General features: G+C 35.4%; 1 protein-coding gene across 2 annotated transcripts in view; it reads left to right on the top strand.

Annotated features, from left to right (window-relative positions):
• The window catches only part of LOC105221165 (division abnormally delayed protein), a 301,758-nt gene that overhangs the window by 144,821 nt on the left and 138,659 nt on the right, over positions 1-18,278 (top strand). The window contains exons 1-2 of one of the 2 annotated variants that reach the window (XM_054230174.1): positions 3,125-3,512; positions 5,702-6,381. The exons of the other annotated variant lie outside the window; for it this stretch is intronic. Coding sequence (XP_054086149.1) covers positions 6,033-6,381 — 349 coding nt within the window. The 5' untranslated portion in view covers positions 3,125-3,512; positions 5,702-6,032. Of the gene's footprint in view, positions 1-3,124; positions 3,513-5,701; positions 6,382-18,278 lie in introns of those variants that run through there. 2 annotated transcript variants of the gene reach the window in all.

The following is an 18,278-nucleotide window of genomic DNA, read 5'->3' as shown; positions in this document are numbered from 1 at the left end:
GACTGGAACTATGCATGGCTCCGTGATTACTCACTAATCTATGTCGGCTGCAAAAACAGACTTCGAAAAGAATCGAATATGAATGTGGGAAAGTGAGATTGGCATTAAGGCGAGGTGTGAATATGTTGAGCTGCATTTTAAAGCCTGCGGTTGCGCGGCTCATTTGTAAGCTTAATTTCGTAATAACGTTGCAATCTTACAATTCCATTCTTTAGATGAGACTTCTTAAGAGGTTTAAATTGAATTTCCTTGTTACAAATGTGTAAATTAGTTGTAAGGGATTTAAGGATTTTTTCTTCTAGGAAATCTGTATGACGGCGTGCAGTAGTCATTGTATTTTGAAATATAAAAGCTGACGTATTAATTAAAATTTCAATGTGTGTGTATGACTGTACACAAAAAATTTCTGAATTGCAGACAAAAAGTTCGTATAGATGACGAGCGATGAATCTCGACGAACACTTAATACTTCTAAGAAATCTACGAAATGGTTTTGTACTAATTGGAGTTTTCCCTTAGGCCTTTAAACCTTTGCAGTGACTCACAAATGTTGAGCCGTTGTAATTTCTTAACCTAGAACATCCCAACCATGTATCAAATATTTTTTTCTTAAATTCATTTATAAGGTGTTTATTAAAATCATGTAATTATTTCCCTCATGCACCCAAGCGAATCTGTGTAAAGTAGCAGTTATATAAACAAATTTAAGTGATATTTTGATGTCTCTTAGTATGATAATTTTTTTACACATTATCGCTCTATGCAAAGTGCTATATTACATAGCTCATAAATGCACCGAATTATTAGATGACACCCCCTGCATCTGAGCTGGTTCGCGATCCGTTTTGATGTGAAAAGATGCCATCACCATTTCCTTCCCCAAAATTTTATACGGTAAGCATGTAAAGCTTGATCGTGAAGGTTACGCCCACAAAATGGCGAAAACTAAAAACTTATAAAGTGTCATAACTAAGCCATAAATAAAGTTATGAAAATAAAATTTGGAACATAGGATCGTATTAGGGAGGGACACATTCGGATGTAATTTTTTTTGGAAAAGTGGGCGTGACCCCGCCCTCAAATAGGTTTTTAGTATATCTCGCAAATCAATAAAGCTATATAAACCAAACATTCTGCAGTCGTTTCTTTTAGCCGTTTCCTTATACAGTTCAAAAATGAAAGAAATCGGATAATAACCACGCCCACCTCCCATACAAAGGTTAGGTTGAAAATGACTAAAAGTGCGTTAACTCACTAACGAGAAACGTCAGAAACACTAAATTTTACAGAAGAAATAGCAGAAGGATTCAGATTTTTTCACAAAATGAAAAATGGGCGTGGCATCGCCCATTTATGGGCCAAAACCCATATCTCAGGAACTACTCGACAGATTTCAATGAAATTCGGTACATAATACCTTCTTGACACCCTGATGACATATGTGAAAAATGGATGAAATCGGTTCATAACCACGACAACTTCCCATATAACTCAATTGTGAATTCCATCTGATTCCTTCACTTTATAATGTAAACATAAGGAACCAATGAAGATAGCTGAATAAAACTTTGCACAAATAGTGCATATCATCTCTGGCTTCACTTGAGAAAAAATTGTCGAAAACGGACAATAACTTTTCAAGGGCCCTGTTATCGAACATGTTGAACTCCGCGCCTAAGGGTAAATTTTAATCGAAAACATGGATAAATCTCTTTGATAATTTAATGTAATTCAGAGGAAATTGTTTTCTTCTAATAGTGTGATTCTGTTCCAAAAATTATTAAAATCGGATAATAACATTTCCTAGCCCCCATATACCTAATTATAAGTTTTTCAAAAATACGGTTGGCTTTAATCTGCATCTATGTATTGGATAATATGTGAGATATCTTAGCGAAATTAAGTGAGTGTATAGTCTTGGATATAGTTTACCTTGCTGGTGAAAATGAATGAAATCGGTTCAGGAATTACGTCAGCCCTCATACACTATATAGGACGATTTTCGTTATTCTATTAAACTTTATGCCGAATTTATAGGTAAATTTGTGTGTTATGTAAATAAAATTTCTTCAATAAATTGCGAGAGTATAAAATGTTCGGTTGCACCCGAACTTAGCCTATCCTTACTTGTCTTTATTTATTATGTTTACCAAACTTCCTCAATAATACCTACAGTCTTAGCTGTCCGAGAGTTAAATGCTAACTGACCTACGAAAAAATAAAATTTACAAAAGTGAGTGAGTGACCGGGACCTCTTATGTATACACCGGATATTATATTTCATTAATGACATCTCGCTGTATTATAAACTGGCGTTTTCGTTACCGCTGTCGCTATAAAGAGTTTGAGATGAGGTAAGTTTGAAATTATTCTAAAATTTAGTACGAAGAATTATTACAATTATCCCGCTTTATAAGTTATACCAATTTTTTGACAGATTGAATTGATTTCATTAACTAGTTGTCATTGCTATAACCTTACCTTAAATTTAGTTAAATTAATTAAAGTTATGTTAAGAGACTACTCCACTCGTGACAAGAGAATCCGACGATGGATACTATTTGAAGGTATGACATGTTTTTATCTTGATAGACCCCAGAGTTATAATAATTTTTGTATTTTCTAAAAATATCCTTTAATTCCGCCTATGTACCAACTTGCTTCGACGCCGAAGAGCACGTTTACAAAATTTAATTAATTTTTAACAATTTTACTCAAATCAATTTGTCATTGTAATGATCTTTCCATGGATAACCCTATATCTCTGCAAACAATCGTCATATATTATGGGCATGCAAATATATGGGAAATTATTTTTAAATTTTTTAAACAATTAATTTATTTTATTTTTCTGACAATTAGTTAATAACATTTTTAATTTTATTCACGTAATTTATTTATTGTTTTTGGGTTGCATTTCGTAAACTGTAATATTTAACTGTCACTTACAGTTGCCACCACTGTACAACCAACAATAATCAATTTTCACCGGCACTCTGCTCAAACTCAAACTCACAACACGAACATCACAACCGAACAAGCAACTACAAACTTGTACGAAACGAACCGCTAAGTTCGATGTTCGAAGCGAACAGCAACGAACATTTCTCAAAATTCTTGCCATTCAAACGCTATACGCCAACGAGTTGTCGGAGTGTTCGGACGTGTGCAACCGTAATAGCGCTTAATTAACGCTAGTCCGCCGTTTAAACAGAGTAGAAAAAAAGAAAAAAAAAATAAGCAAAAAAAGAAATACCGTGTGCTAGTCATAGCCAGCAAATGCGGAGCCGAGAGCGCTGTGAATCGCGTTGAGTTTATAATTAAACGCAAGTGGAAAAGCAAAGAAATATATTAGTGTTGTAAAAATAAATGAAATAAGCAAAATAATAGAATCAAAGCAGAAAATATAAGTGAAAAAACACGAAGTGTGTAAATAGACAATCTATGAAATAGCGGCAGCAGTGACGAGCATATCTGCTAGTGACGAGTGCGTTTGAAGACGAGAAAAAAAGGTACAAAATAATAGTTACAAAGAAAAAATTATTTATCTTATTGTTATTGTAAATTCGAAATGTGTGTGGTGAACAGTGTTTAGCATGAATTGGAATTTAATTAAATTATTGTTGTTTTTAGTGTAATTTTGCAAAGTGCCGCAATGTTCTCAGTGTTGACAGCGCGTTGATCAACTTCAGTGAACTTAAACTTTTTGTGTTTGTGTTTATTTTGTTGTTGCGCTTATTTGACCGCTGTTTTGTTGCGATTTAGTGTGTACGATTATATCACTATTCTACTAAGCGTTTGTAGTGTACTTACGAGCGTGTGCTGCAGATTAATAATCAAAGCAGACATGCGAATAAGAAAAAAATACTGAAAACAGAGCAAGAGATTAATTATCAGAATAACAGCAACAACAAAACCAACAATTTGAAACGCATAAGCGCTGTTGCCAACAAACGTTTAATAGCTAGCTGAAAGTGTAAACTGTGTGTGTTTTTTTGCAAAGCGTTTGACTGTCATTAGTAGCGTGTACGCGGTGAAGGAACAAGTGAATCACAAACAAAAATCAGCTGCTGAGTATTAGAGACATCAAGCTAGTGTATTACCGTGGGTTGTGTAAAAGTTTAGGACAGACAAAATTACGTATTCTATTTAGATTCTGCGAGCGTTTCGCTTAATGTACAATTTCGCACATTAAAAGCACCAGCACAAACACGCGCACGCAGCAGAGCGGACGGTCGAAGAAACGTGCCAAACAAAGCAACTGCAAAAAATATCAGAATCAAGCTCGTAAAAAAGTAAAAAGCAATCAGTCAACAGCGTTACGAACAAGTGTAATAAAAGAAGAAGAAAGAAAGAAAGGTGACGTTGCGGTTTGTTTGCCGTTCTCATACGCTTGAGCGCTGCTTGCGTTGACTGCAGACGCGTCGCGTTACCTGTGCCGCCTGTGCGCGCAGCGTCGCGGAGATAAACAAACGTACGAGCGTTTTTCTCACTTTTGTCTTTAAGCATAATTTGCTTTTGTAGCTTCTACACAGTTTATCGGTCGCGGGTATGTTCATGTCTTTCTTGCGGTCGTCGGACGCGTTGCTTAAATTCAATTAAGTAAATAAACGCAAGTGTGTGCGCGGTTAGATAGCGTTAGAGGCGCTTGTTGGTGTAGAAAGCGTGCGGTAGAAGCTTAAACGCTTGGTCAATTGGACGTGCACGATTAGCGCGCTATTGTTTGAGACGCTTGTTGGTGCGGTCAAATCTAAATGTTTATATGTATACAACTCTTAAAAGCAGTAGACTAGAAATCAGCTGAACGGATGCTTAAGACAACAAATACAAGCACCAGCAAATAGAGGCGTGCGCATCAATAAGCAATAAATAAAATAAAAGGTTGAGTCTCTAGGTGAAAGAAAATAAAAATTCGAAGACAGTGTAAATAGTGACTTTTTCACAAGCAGAATTCACCAAACGCTTTAGCGCTCAGTTGTACGCAAAGCGCATTGCCGCCAAGTGTTCATTTCAGCTAAATTTAGCTAGCTATTGACAAGCGTGTACGGAAGCGTTTCGATTGTGTGCCACACAAAGCGACCGGCTGTCAACAGCGTGACATTCATTGTTGGCCGCGCGAGCAAAAAAAGCGGCAGTCAGCTGTTCAGACACACATATTTACATAAAGGCAGGAGCAACAAAGTGTGCGGGCGCTAAAAATAAACGCAAGTGCAACGCTTTAAAAGCATAATAGATAATCGAAAGAAAGTCGCGCAAAGTGAAAAAAATAAACGCTTGACGCTGATTTATGCCACAATTAGTGGCAAGCTGTGGTGTGTAAAAATAAGAAATGCTAACAGCAACAACACTTATTGTTATATAATAACAAGCAATAAGAAAGTTTATACAGTGAACATATTTGTGAGACATATAACCGCAGGTGGCAAATTGTGTTAAAAGAATACGCGTGATTTTTGAAGGAAAAAAAAATTCTTAAACCGATATTTTTTATTGTGAAAATTTTTTTATATAAAATATATTACATATATGATTATAGATTTTATATTATTATTCAGTGTTCGTACAACATAAAAGTGTTTCATTGTGAAATTAAAATTTAATCAAATCCATTAATTGGCTAACAAGTCGTCAAACGCACAAATTTTCTAAAAATATGCCGGTTATTTTAATTTACTAATTGTTGTTATTGTTTTTTTTACAGTTTTGTGTTATGTATTTTTGATAGTGGCCGATCACAAAGGCAACGTGATTTGTGAATTATTTGCATAGTGCGATATCAAAGGCGTGTTGCCGACGATATTACAACATACAAATTAAGAATACCCGAAAAATAAAAGAAATAACAAAAAAATACAACAACAAAAATAAGAATATTTAAAGCACATTAAAAAGTTAAATATCGCTTTTTAGACGTATTAAGCTCCATTAATCGCTCGAAAGCCACACAACAACAATAAATAAGCAAGTGAAAAGTGTGCAATACATTTGTTGTTGTTTTTATTACATTAATACATAAACTCACACTTAAAAATATGGCCCACTCCACCGCAGAAATTGCCGGCCAACGGAATGCCGCAAATCAGAAACAACAGCAACAACTCCCACTATTCACGTTGCTGCAAGTTTGCATTGCCCTCTTAGTGGCCAGCAGTTGTTTGGCATTGCCAACGGCCGTCCAGGCGAAGCATCTCGATGGTGCTCATCATTATCATGCACATCATGAACTGCAACAACAACAACAGGAGCACCACGCACATCACAAGCGCCGCTTGCAACGCGATTCGACCAGCAAGATTTTAAATACACGCGAACAATGCAACAGCGTGCGGGATTACTTCGAGACGATCGACATTAAGCTGAGTGGCAACTTTGAGGAAAAAGGTGAGTGAGAAACAAAAAATATTTATTTTTCTTGTTTTTATATATTGTTAATGTGTTTGTGAAGTAAGTAAGTCAGCCGGTTAGTGAGTGTGGCAGCTTTGCAAAACTTTAGCTACTGACTTTAAATAGCTGGCGGCAAGTATGTCCACTGTAATTTTTGTGTAATTAATGTGGGTGTACTGTTAAAATGCATTTAATGAAATGTCAATGCAAAGTTTTTACTTTGTAAGTTCAGTTGACTTTTGGTTTTCGCCGATTAAGTGGCAAGACGGCGAATGAAGCATGCAACGTCAACTTGGACGCAGTGTCCGCAAACGGGAGCGGGTTTCCTTAAATAATTTAGTAGCTAAAAATCGACAGTCATCCAAAACCGTAAAATCACGTAATGAAAAGTCATTAAATGAATATCAAAGTTACAATTACATACAACAAATGCAACACACAAAGTAAGCACATTTCCGGCAATAAATGGCAAAAAGCAAGGAAATGAGTGAGAAACTGGGGGAAAAAATAAAAATAAATTTCAAAACGCAAAACTGGTTACGCTTCAGCGCATGCACTTCAAAGTGGCAAGTTGCAATGGCAAGGCGGCTTTGTGTGCTTAACCAACTTCACACAGAAAAAAGTCAACGCGCGGGCAATAATGTTTGTGTTGTGCGCGGGGTTTGATACCTTTGGAGTAGGACCTACTGGCGACAGTTAGTGGGAAGTAAATATAGCAACAAAGCGTCTACAAAAGCGAAGCAAATAAAATACTCCGCTAGCTTTGAGTTGCTTTTAGACGATTTGAGAGTTTCTCCTTTGAGTTTACAGCAAATATAGCCAACCTATTTTAGTTATATATGAATGCACTAAGAAGCTTTAGGGTGGTTACAAAGTGAGGCAATTATATCTATTCGACTAATTTAGACAAGATTTTGTGCGTGTAATACATATTTTCTAATCGACAAAATAAAAAATATTAAACTCAAAATGTGATGAAAGCTTTTTAATAATTACTTGGCGTGAAATGAATATCTATCAAAATAAAAAAGAAAATTTTAATATGTGAAGTCAAATACCTTATTTTCATTTTAAAGCAATCGAAAACGATGAAAGTTAACAATTAATTATTGATTAAGATAATGCCTAGTACGTATAAAGTAGTTAAGTGCATAGGAGTCGAAAGTTTTAAGAAGCAACGAGAGAACCATGAAAGCTTTTCCTGCAATGCTTAATAATTGCTGATATATGCTCTCCATAAATACCAAAAGCTTCAGCATCAACAAATTGCAGAAGCTTTAAGTTTTCGAAGCTTTTATTGTTATATTTTAAATTACGTATTACAAAATGCATTAAAGCTCCAAACATTTGATTGCATTCGTCTTTGCACGACCTTTGCACAAATTTTACGCTTATCCCCTAAAAATAAACTTCTACTTGCGGCACACAAAATTCTTGTTGCCACTTAAGCAATCACTTACTTAGATTTCTTAACGAGAGCGGTTCTTCATTTTCAAATTTCTCTCTACAAACGAATTTATTTTGCCTTCATTGACAAGGACCCCAGTGGAACCCGAGTATCCACAACAACATACATACATACATTTGCCACAACTGTGACGAGCATCAAATTCTATGCACTTAAAACTTTCACCAAGGATACGAAAAATGTGCTCGTCAAGTTTCTAGCAAAATGCCAGCGTGCGTTAAGGCATATACCACGAGTGGATGAGGAGAATAATAAGTAAATAAGAATGAGTAGAGAAAGAGGAAAAACAAAAAGCATCGAAAATTCCTAAAAAAGTTGTTAAACTTCGATAAAATTTGTTATTGATGTCAATTGTTAGTGTTTGCCTTATGGTTATTGTTGTGTCATTCAATAATGTCCCAGTCTCACGAGCGAACGACACTTTCATTGCAAAGGTTAGGGCGAGTCAATTGTAGATGCGTAAATCACTAGCAAGAACTTCGGTAAAACGAAAACCACAACAACAATACAAACTAAGAACTTCTGAGAACTCACCAATCAGTATTTTATACGCACAGCCCAGTAAGGATAACACTACAAACTAGGGAAATTTACTTGAAAAGTTGGGCGAGAGCGAAAAGTCAGTGAAAGCGAAAAGGCAATCCAAATGCCTGCCGGCTGTTGGTTATTGCGGTTTTCACAAACTTCTGCGTGTGTCAAGTGATTTTATTTTCACTACTTTTTTCATGTAAATTGGATAAAGTTTGACTTTTGTAATATGTGAGAAATTAAAACCCATTTATGAGTTCTCGAACAGATTAATTGAGTACTTTTGCATTTAGGGATTGAAAGGGCCGGGAAATTGTGGTCGTTAGTCGTTGCAGTGTGGTAGAATCAATATTTACAGTTATACCACATTGTTGCAAACAAATGCTGATTGATATATGCGGTTTGAAAAGTTGTCTCTATAAAGGCAATAATAACTAAAACCTCAATTAATATTTCCAAAATTTCAATATATATTTACTGTGAGTTAATAGTATGGCGCATTATATCACCTACTCTACCAAGTTTTAGAGACTCGGACTAGGTCTACAAAAATCGAAATATTTATTTTAAACATTTCATAAGTCTTCAAGCTCCAGCGCAATTTAAGCTTAATAGTCATGGAACCTGTTACATCAGCAATTAAACCGCAAAGGCGAAAATAAATTCCCAACCGACGGGCGGGTGTTTCATAAAAAAAAGCTATTTTCAATTAATTTTCCATGAACTATTGAATTATGCACAAACCGAGTGGCGCTCCATGACTTGAAAATGCGACAATTGACGCCAGCGCTAATGTGACGGTGACGCGAGCTTCGCATGCTGGAGGAAAATGTGAGCAATAAGCCACATGGCAGGTGACACAGAGAGACGAACGGGCGGACAGATAGACAGACAGTATTAGTAAATAACAAGCAAAACAAAAGATCAGGGAGACAAAAACAGAAAAAAAAAAACAAAATTAATAAAACAGTGAGAGAAAAAAAGAAAAATCACAACGAAATTTATGAGAGAGAAAAAAAACAGAGAGCAGACAGACACGATAACTTTGTGACAGCCCCAATACAATGTGCATAAATTATCTGGCGGCGTCATGACAAAAATGATTAAATGCAGTTAGCTCATGATTTATGACATTAAATTACTTACTATGTAAGTGAAGATGTGAGAGAATATCATAAGTAAATAGGTTTCTTACAAGCTTCGCATAGTTGCTAAGACGATGGAAATTTTCTAATTAAATATTTAAAATAAATTATTGTTAAATTAAATGTTAAAAGAAGTTATTAAAATAAAATATTAATAATTTATTTTAGAATAAAACAATAATTTATTTAGCAATTTACAGCTTCGCAAAATCATTAGCAAAGTTTTTGCCTCGATGCGTTCTGACATGACGACGCAACTCAGCAAAAGTCCGAAGCAAGCGAGCTGAAAAGTGCAGATAACAACTCAATACACTTTGGGGCAAGTGAACTTATGAAAAAGTTTCATATTTTTTTAGTGTGAGTTTGCAAAAGTCATTGATTGTGGCATGAATGATGGATATCGTGGCACCAGAGTCTGCAGTCTATTGGAATGAGTACATATGGGAACATATGTGCCACAAAAATAATGTTCTGAAAAAAAATCTGCTGGAAAGTGAGCAAATTGTAGCGACTAATTTAAGGTCAGTATCCACAGACCAATATGTATGTAGCCAACTTCCATTGTTAAAATCCGTGCCTAACCATTAAATAAGCGTAAAAATCACTTAGTCTACACTTCCTAAGGAAAGTCCATACAAATATTTACGCTTGCAAATTTGCGAATTAGTTGGAGGGGCCAAATGGTCCAGCTAACATCGAGGCAGCTTATTCGTCCGGTATAAATATATTACTTGCTTATTGTTTGTAGACTAGTATACAAATCCAGTTACCCGGCAGTACATTAAGTAAATAGATTTCTTGTTTAAATGTTGCCAATAGTCGTGTTCGATTTGACACAATGACGCTCTCATATCTCAATGTGCATGAGAAACAAAAAAATATGTTGGTAACTCTTTAGAGTTTTAAGATCTCTTTTTATTCTTCTTATCCTGTCTTTATACGAGTTACTTGTTCGCTGAGATTCTTTTTGCTTTTTACACAAATCTTTCCGACAGGGCTACCATATGCCACTCGCGCACACATATTTAAATATATTCGGTCGTGATTTGGCTGTCGTGTCCGTGTTATATTTCATTTATCTGGCTAAAGCTGTCAAATATTCGAGATTAATGAACAATTTTGTGCTTATACACTTAAGTAATTCATATCTAATGCGACTGACTGACGGAGCAACTGCAGCACTCACTCGATACCAGCACGAAATGCTATATGCATATATGTCCATAGCTGAACAGATGTGAGACCAGCTCGCACTCATTGATGCTGGGCTTACTGAGAGAGGTGTTGAACAACAAAAAGTATTCAAGATAACACAGTTTTAGTTAACAAATTGGGGATTCAGCGAAAATTCGTGTGTGTTTTTTGTTGAGGGCCTTATTTGGGAGGGAAGGGTGTTTAGAGATTACTGTTTTCAGTTTTTTAAGAAATTCTTTATTTAAACATATTTCAATATTTGGTCAAAATTATTCACTATTAAACCGAGTCGTGTTGAGAGCATTGGTCTGCAAAAAATTAGATTAAGTAAAAGTGACTCTCATCTGTATTTTATCACCTCTGTGTTTCCCATAAGTTTTCAGCATCTCCTTACCTCATTTTTTTGTTTGCATTTTAATTATGCGGGTGGCCTGCGAGTTGAATGACTCAAATCACTTCATCATTATGAGTGATTTTCTTTCAACATGCGATCAATGTTTATTTGACGTCTGTTTCGAATATGCCGCACAGGCAAGCGAGAATCATCAAATATATACACAAACTTCTTATACCCCCGCCACACTCTTCCAACTTACCTGCCTGCTCTGGCTCGCACATTTCGTATAATTCTCATATCCATCTTCTGCGCTGTTCTGCGTTCTTCTGACAGCTCGCAACTATTTCAAAGCTATCAAATAGACCTGGTTATGATTGACGTAGGAGCGCTAGTCGGTGGCGCAGAGGCACATTGGCGGTGTCAAAAACTTTTCTAATCCATTTGACTGATGCGTGCTCGTTGCCTCTGGCTTTTGCTATTTTTTGTTCTCTTTCTACTTTTGCTCTTCATTTTTGTCTTCCTTCGGATTTATCTTTTGTGCGTTGTGCGAGTTAATTGCGCATGATTCGGTTGTTAGTCGTATGTATGAGGCAGCCGATATCTGCCAGTCAAGGTCGTCCTATAAATCTATCAATTATAATTATTTTGTAGTTAATTGTGAGCTCTGCAAGGGTTTATATTCTTCTGCGCTGTGTTCTGCTGCGCTATGTCGTGCGTTCATTTGCGTGTATCAGCGAAATTCTGAAACATTTCAGTAATTAAATGGAAGGGATTGGGTCATTGGTAAAAATAGCTTTGCTCTATTAGGCAAATATATATGTATGTATTATGAAGTGCGTAGGGTCAAATCGAATTGAATTGTTTGATTACTTTATATTGTTTAAGTACATATTTGTAAAGGGTGATTTTTTAAGAGCTTGATAACTTTTTTAAAAAAAAAAAACGCATAAAATTCTCAAATTCTCAAATTCTCAAAATCTCATCGGTTCTTTATTTGAAACGTTAGATTGGTTCATGACATTTACTTTTTGAAGATAATTTCATTTAAATGTTGACCGCGGCTGCGTCTTAGGTGGTCCATTCGGAAAGTCCAATTTTGGGCAACTTTTTCGAGCATTTCGGCCGGAATAGCCCGAATTTCTTCGGAAATGTTGTCTTCCAAAGCTGGAATAGTTGCTGGCTTATTTCTGTAGACTTTAGACTTGACGTAGCCCCACAAAAAATAGTCTAAAGGCGTTAAATCGCATGATCTTGGTGGCCAACTTACGGGTCCATTTCTTGAGATGAATTGTTCTCCGAAGTTTTCCCTCAAAATGGCCATAGAATCGCGAGCTGTGTGGCATGTAGCGCCATCTTGTTGAAACCACATGTCAACCAAGTTCAGTTCTTCCATTTTTGGCAACAAAAAGTTTGTTAGCATCGAACGATAGCGATCGCCATTCACCGTAACGTTGCGTCCAACAGCATCTTTGAAAAAATACGGTCCAATGATTCCACCAGCGTACAAACCACACCAAACAGTGCATTTTTCGGGATGCATGGGCAGTTCTTGAACGGCTTCTGGTTGCTCTTCACCCCAAATGCGGCAATTTTGCTTATTTACGTAGCCATTCAACCAGAAATGAGCCTCATCGCTGAACAAAATTTGTCGATAAAAAAGCGGATTTTCTGCCAACTTTTCTAGGGCCCATTCACTGAAAATTCGACGTTGTGGCAGATCGTTCGGCTTCAGTTCTTGCACGAGCTGTATTTTATACGGTTTTACACCAAGATCTTTGCGTAAAATCTTCCATGTGGTCGAATAACACAAACCCAATTGCTGCGAACGGCGACGAATCGACATTTCACGGTCTTCAGCCACACTCTCAGAAACAGACGCAATATTCTCTTCTGTACGCACTGTACGCATTCGTGTGGTTGGTTTAATGTCCAATAAAGTAAACTGAGTGCGAAACTTGGTCACAATCGCATTAATTGTTTGCTCACTTGGTCGATTATGTAGACCATAAATCGGACGTAAAGCGCGAAACACATTTCGAACCGAACACTGATTTTGGTAATAAAATTCAATGATTTGCAAGCGTTGCTCGTTAGTAAGTCTATTCATGATGAAATGTCAAAGCATACTGAGCATCTTTCTCTTTGACACCATGTCTGAAATCCCACGTGATCTGTCAAATACTAATGCATGAAAATCCTAACCTCAAAAAAATCACCCGTTAGTTAAACACAGCCAACAACTTTTCAACTTAAGCTGCTTATGCCACACATTACCAAACACAAGCATAACTGTAAGTCCAATGCATAAGTACAAATTCGGTTCCGAGGCATTCACAAAAACAACAACTCGAGTAATGCTTCCCAGCTTCCCAGGCAATACTTAATTTTATAGTGTTGACAAGTGTACAGAACGGTTTGCTCTGTTGCTGCTTCTTCTTCCGACACTACTTCCACAGGCTGTATTTTGGCTAAGTCTTTTCCAAGTATGGAGTACAAATGCGACTGCCTCGACGGCTGAGTGCTTTTAATCTTGTTTGAGTATGTGTTTAGGGATATGTTGGAATGTGTTTGCTTTTCCGTTAGTTGAAAGCATTTTGTTTTCGTTTGTTGTTGTTTCCTTTCCTAAGTAAAGGAATGTTATTATTTGTCTCTTAAGCAGAACATTTAAGTTTTATTCTTGTTATTGTTATTGTTTAATATAGTTAAGTTCTATGAAAGTCTCTCGGCACTACTTGCCGAAGAATACAAAAAGAAGTAAGTAGTAGTAGAATACAAAAACGAAAGGAAAACACTGACAGTTAGAATAACAATTGTCATTATTACTTCGTTTGTTTACTTGGTGCAAGGTAATCATCGAACTCATGATCCTAATGTCTACAAAATCTAACAGTTGTTATTGTATTTTTGGGGAGAATGCTAATGAATTGAAGTAATTTTCGTTACGAGTATGATTCTGTGTTGGTACCGATGTACCATGATTTTATGACGACCTTGAGATTGGTAAAAAGTACAGCTGGAATTGTAGCAAAAGCTTCAAACATCCGCTTAAAGGGATTATAAGGTTACTATCTTTTTTGCAGAAATCTTCAAAATTATAAGTCTAGATATTTATACAAAATAATCTCTCGCTTACATAGTACAACTAAATTACTTTCTGAACTGGATCTGGCAAGGCTTAATGACCTTGTGACCATATTAATGGTACTTTTAAGTAAATATTGGTGTAATTGAAGACAGAAAATTAGCCAATATAATTAACATATTCTACGTTCTAGATATATTGATACTGTTTTTACAGTAAGAGCTTTCGGAACTGAACAAAATATATCACATTTATATAATACATATATGTATATATGTATGTATATACCGATGTGTGTTGATTTGTATGTACCGTGCTGTTCTCCGGCATGTAAGCAAACACAGATATTATTCACAAACGCTGACTTGAACTTATCTTCATCAGCAAATATATATGTATATCTATATGTAGGTATGCACATCACCTAGGCATGTCGCACTGCGTGTGAATGACTGCTTGTACTTCCTTTGCTCGGCCGCCACCACCAACACAAACGCAACTGAGAAAATAATGCTAATTAAATTGTTAATGTATGAAAATTGTAATTATTTTAATTGAAATGAATGGAGCAGATGGAAAGACAAAGCCAAAGAAAATAAATTACAAATGACAAAGTATGCGAGAATATATTAAGTATGCGTAAGAATGAAAACAGCTTCGAATGAACAAAGGATTGGACAAAGTGATGACATCAGTTTTTGGTAGATGGAAGTAACAGAGGCGGCAGCATCCCAAATGTTGTATAATCAAGGCATATATACACATACAAATATGTGAAAATGCAAATAAACAGATAAATAGTCTATAATTAAGTTATACATGGGTATATATTTTTGTATGGTATATGTATCTGTATCCGTATCTGAACTTAATAAAATAAAATGAGCAGTTAACGCAACGAACCAGATGGTCGACAATAAAGAGGAAGACCTTAACGAACAAAAACAGATCAATTTCCAAATAAAATGTAACGCTTGAACGAAAAATTATATAAATGTATAGAAGTACCATCGAAAGAGGTCAAAGCTAAGTGTCTGTGAACGAAAATATGAGATTTGCATGAAAAATTTCTGTGAAATCAATTAATAAAGCTATTAATGTGTATAATTGATAAAAGTTATGAAACATAAAGTTGTACAAACTCTATCTTATCCAAATCTGATGAAGGAAAAGAATACTGTACTTAGTTTTTGTTATTTTTGGAAAAACTTTTACTGAAAGAATTGTATTTTGTTGTTAAAAAAATACAGTGCTTCTATGAATTGTACATTTAGAAATGACGATCATTAACATTTTCAGAGACCTTTAAAAACAATTCCATCGAGCTGCTGTTAAATAAAAAAAGTTTTCAAGAAAATGATTCACAACTAACAGATTTAATTTTTTTTAAATGTCTGTAAAGCTTTAAAAAGCAAGAAGCTTCCTAAAAGTTTTTATAAGATTACAGAAAGTTGTGCAATTAACATCAAAATTTTCGAAAATGCAACTTAAGTTTTTAGAAATATTCTTCGAAGATATAAAGTTACATTCTACGTAGTTCCAATCTTGTATGTGCATATATCGTGTACTCCTATACATATAAGAATATAGCCAAATTTTCCCAATAATTCTGTTTTATCCAATTATTTTTGTATGCTCTGTGGAAATTGTTTAATAAACTATTTTATGAGGCCTTCCTGAATTCGTTTCCTATGAATATTTTTTATCAAAGTAATATATGCACCGTTATAGAATTCGCACTTCATAGCCTTACTTGGTGATTTAATAAAGACCCAAAACAAAGAACAAAGTCCACAACTAAATAAAACCACAAGAATTCAATATCAAATTAATATTTAGGCAAATACAAAACCGCCAGTCCACAACCTTATCGCAATCTTATCGCAAGTCCATATACATATCTACTAGTGTATGTTTAATATCTCGTGAGTTCGCATACGATTTCGATATATCAAAAAGTGTTTGCGGCAAAAAGCAGCCGAGGTGACGGTGGTTTCGGTTGTGCAGGTGTGTAAGTGGTCACGAATGTATATTTGTATTTAATTTGCTTTACTTGCATTGTTTTATATCAGCGCTCAAAGCAACAGTTGTTATCATAATAACATTTTAGTAGTTGTGGGGCCAGAAGCCAACAACAAAGTAAGTTATATGCACGTTTTGAGCTTAAAATGTTAAAGTGCTTAAGTATGCTCAAACTTTAAGAGATATCAGCCGGTGGGCAAATCAAATAATCAATTGGTGGGCGTGATATTCTAGCTTCTGGCAAAATGAACTTCTTGAAAGAGTTGCGCAACAGTAACAGTCTTCATTGCTCATGGGAAAGTGGTTAATGTTGTTATCGAAAATTGTTCCTAGTATATTAAAGATACTCATAATCGATACATATTTTTTGGCCGACTAATAAATTAACAATAGTATCTTTCAATACCCGTTAGCGTCTTCAAAGTATTTAATAACAGATATATTTATATGAATATACTCTACTGGAAATTATTACTCATCAATAGAAATTACTGAATATCGTCAACAAGAACCGAAAATTAATCGAGTAGTAGATTACCAATTTACGCAAATTTATCGATAACAATGTCACATATTCAGGTTAAATATATTCCAGATTCATTAAAAGTATATTAATTTAGTGAAAAATAATAAATAATAATATCGGCAGTAATATTCCTGTGACCACGGTAGTTTCCATTCACCGCCATAGCACCTGCTGTCTAAAGAAGAGCCTGTCATAGGCACATATGAAAATAATATATGTACATATTATATGTATAGGGAAGGGTCTAAGGCGCTCTTATCTACATGCCATAACTCTGTAGATATGTAAATGCCATGGTAAACATGTGAGTAAATAAATGAGTAGATGAATAAATTCCTTTTGCCAAGACAGGTGAAGGTACATACATACCTATTGTATATACATATACATACAAATTAACTCTACGAAGCTGGAGCTGTCAGCCAGCTATGCGGCAGCTCTTAGAGACTCTCCAAGTATTCTAGTTTTATTGCATTTCTTCAGTTCTTTTTCGTTTCTCCATGTCTATATGTAAACGACTATATATTTGCACAGCGTTTATACAATAAATATTTGTTTATGTTCCCAAGCGGTATAAAAGTATTAGCGCACTGACAAGAGGTCGCTAGAAGAAGCCAAGTCGTGTATAGGTGAGTTTGTGTGTCTCCTCGTCAAACTTGTAAATAAAGAAAATGCCACTAAAGCGCAACAAATTGCCGGCATGCGAAGACAAATGCATAAATACACGTGAGTCCATATGTATGTATGTATGTAAATAAATGCACTTGCAACTAACACTAATACGCATATTGGGCATGGCTTTTAGAATAACATTTTCATTATTCGTTTATTCATGAATTTATTTATTTTTCTGCACTCTGCGGAGCACTGCAGACGTTTGCCTCGTATTTCATAAAACTCCTATCAACGCACACTCATATCTAAGACAACAAGCACATTTGGTCCAATATTTGGCTTCATATTCAAATAACACACATCTGCCATATTGCGATGAGGGAGTCAGAAATGTTACAGAATTTGTATACATAAAGTAAAAAACAACAACAAACTCAAATATGTTGCACTGAAGAGCGTTAAATTGTTATATAAACATCGAAATGCGCATGAAATGAGTTAAGGCTCAGGTGCAGCGCAATGGCAAAGCGATAAAAAAGGCGACGAGCAGTGCAACGACAGACCTCCTTCTCGGCGGCATCGAGTGAATCTAGAGCATTTCGGTGGTGTGGCGACTGTTGAATGACACATGAATATGCATTTTCCGTTAATATTCCAAACATTTCTGGATGTTTATACATTAAATGATCTGTTTATTGCCGTAGATAAACCTAAAGTACCAACTATTATATTTACACACACATACTATTTACTTAGTATGTAGCAAGTATAGTATAAACAAATTTGGGGAGAGCTAGACTTTATGATCTTTGGGCGGAAATTCGGAGTCAATAGTTTTGAGAAGGAATGGTAATGCGTATATATTTATTTATTTAGTAAAAGGAACGCATTAATAATATGAAAGGTAATTATAAGATTATAACGTTAAATTCTGTTTACTCGCTTTCACAAATCCTAGCCTCTTAGAAATATGGTCG

This window comes from Zeugodacus cucurbitae, chromosome 4 (assembly GCF_028554725.1).
Source record: "Zeugodacus cucurbitae isolate PBARC_wt_2022May chromosome 4, idZeuCucr1.2, whole genome shotgun sequence".
NCBI lineage: Eukaryota > Metazoa > Arthropoda > Insecta > Diptera > Tephritidae > Zeugodacus > Zeugodacus cucurbitae.
Note: the sequence above shows the minus strand (reverse complement) of the source record. Positions and strands in the feature narration are given on the sequence as shown.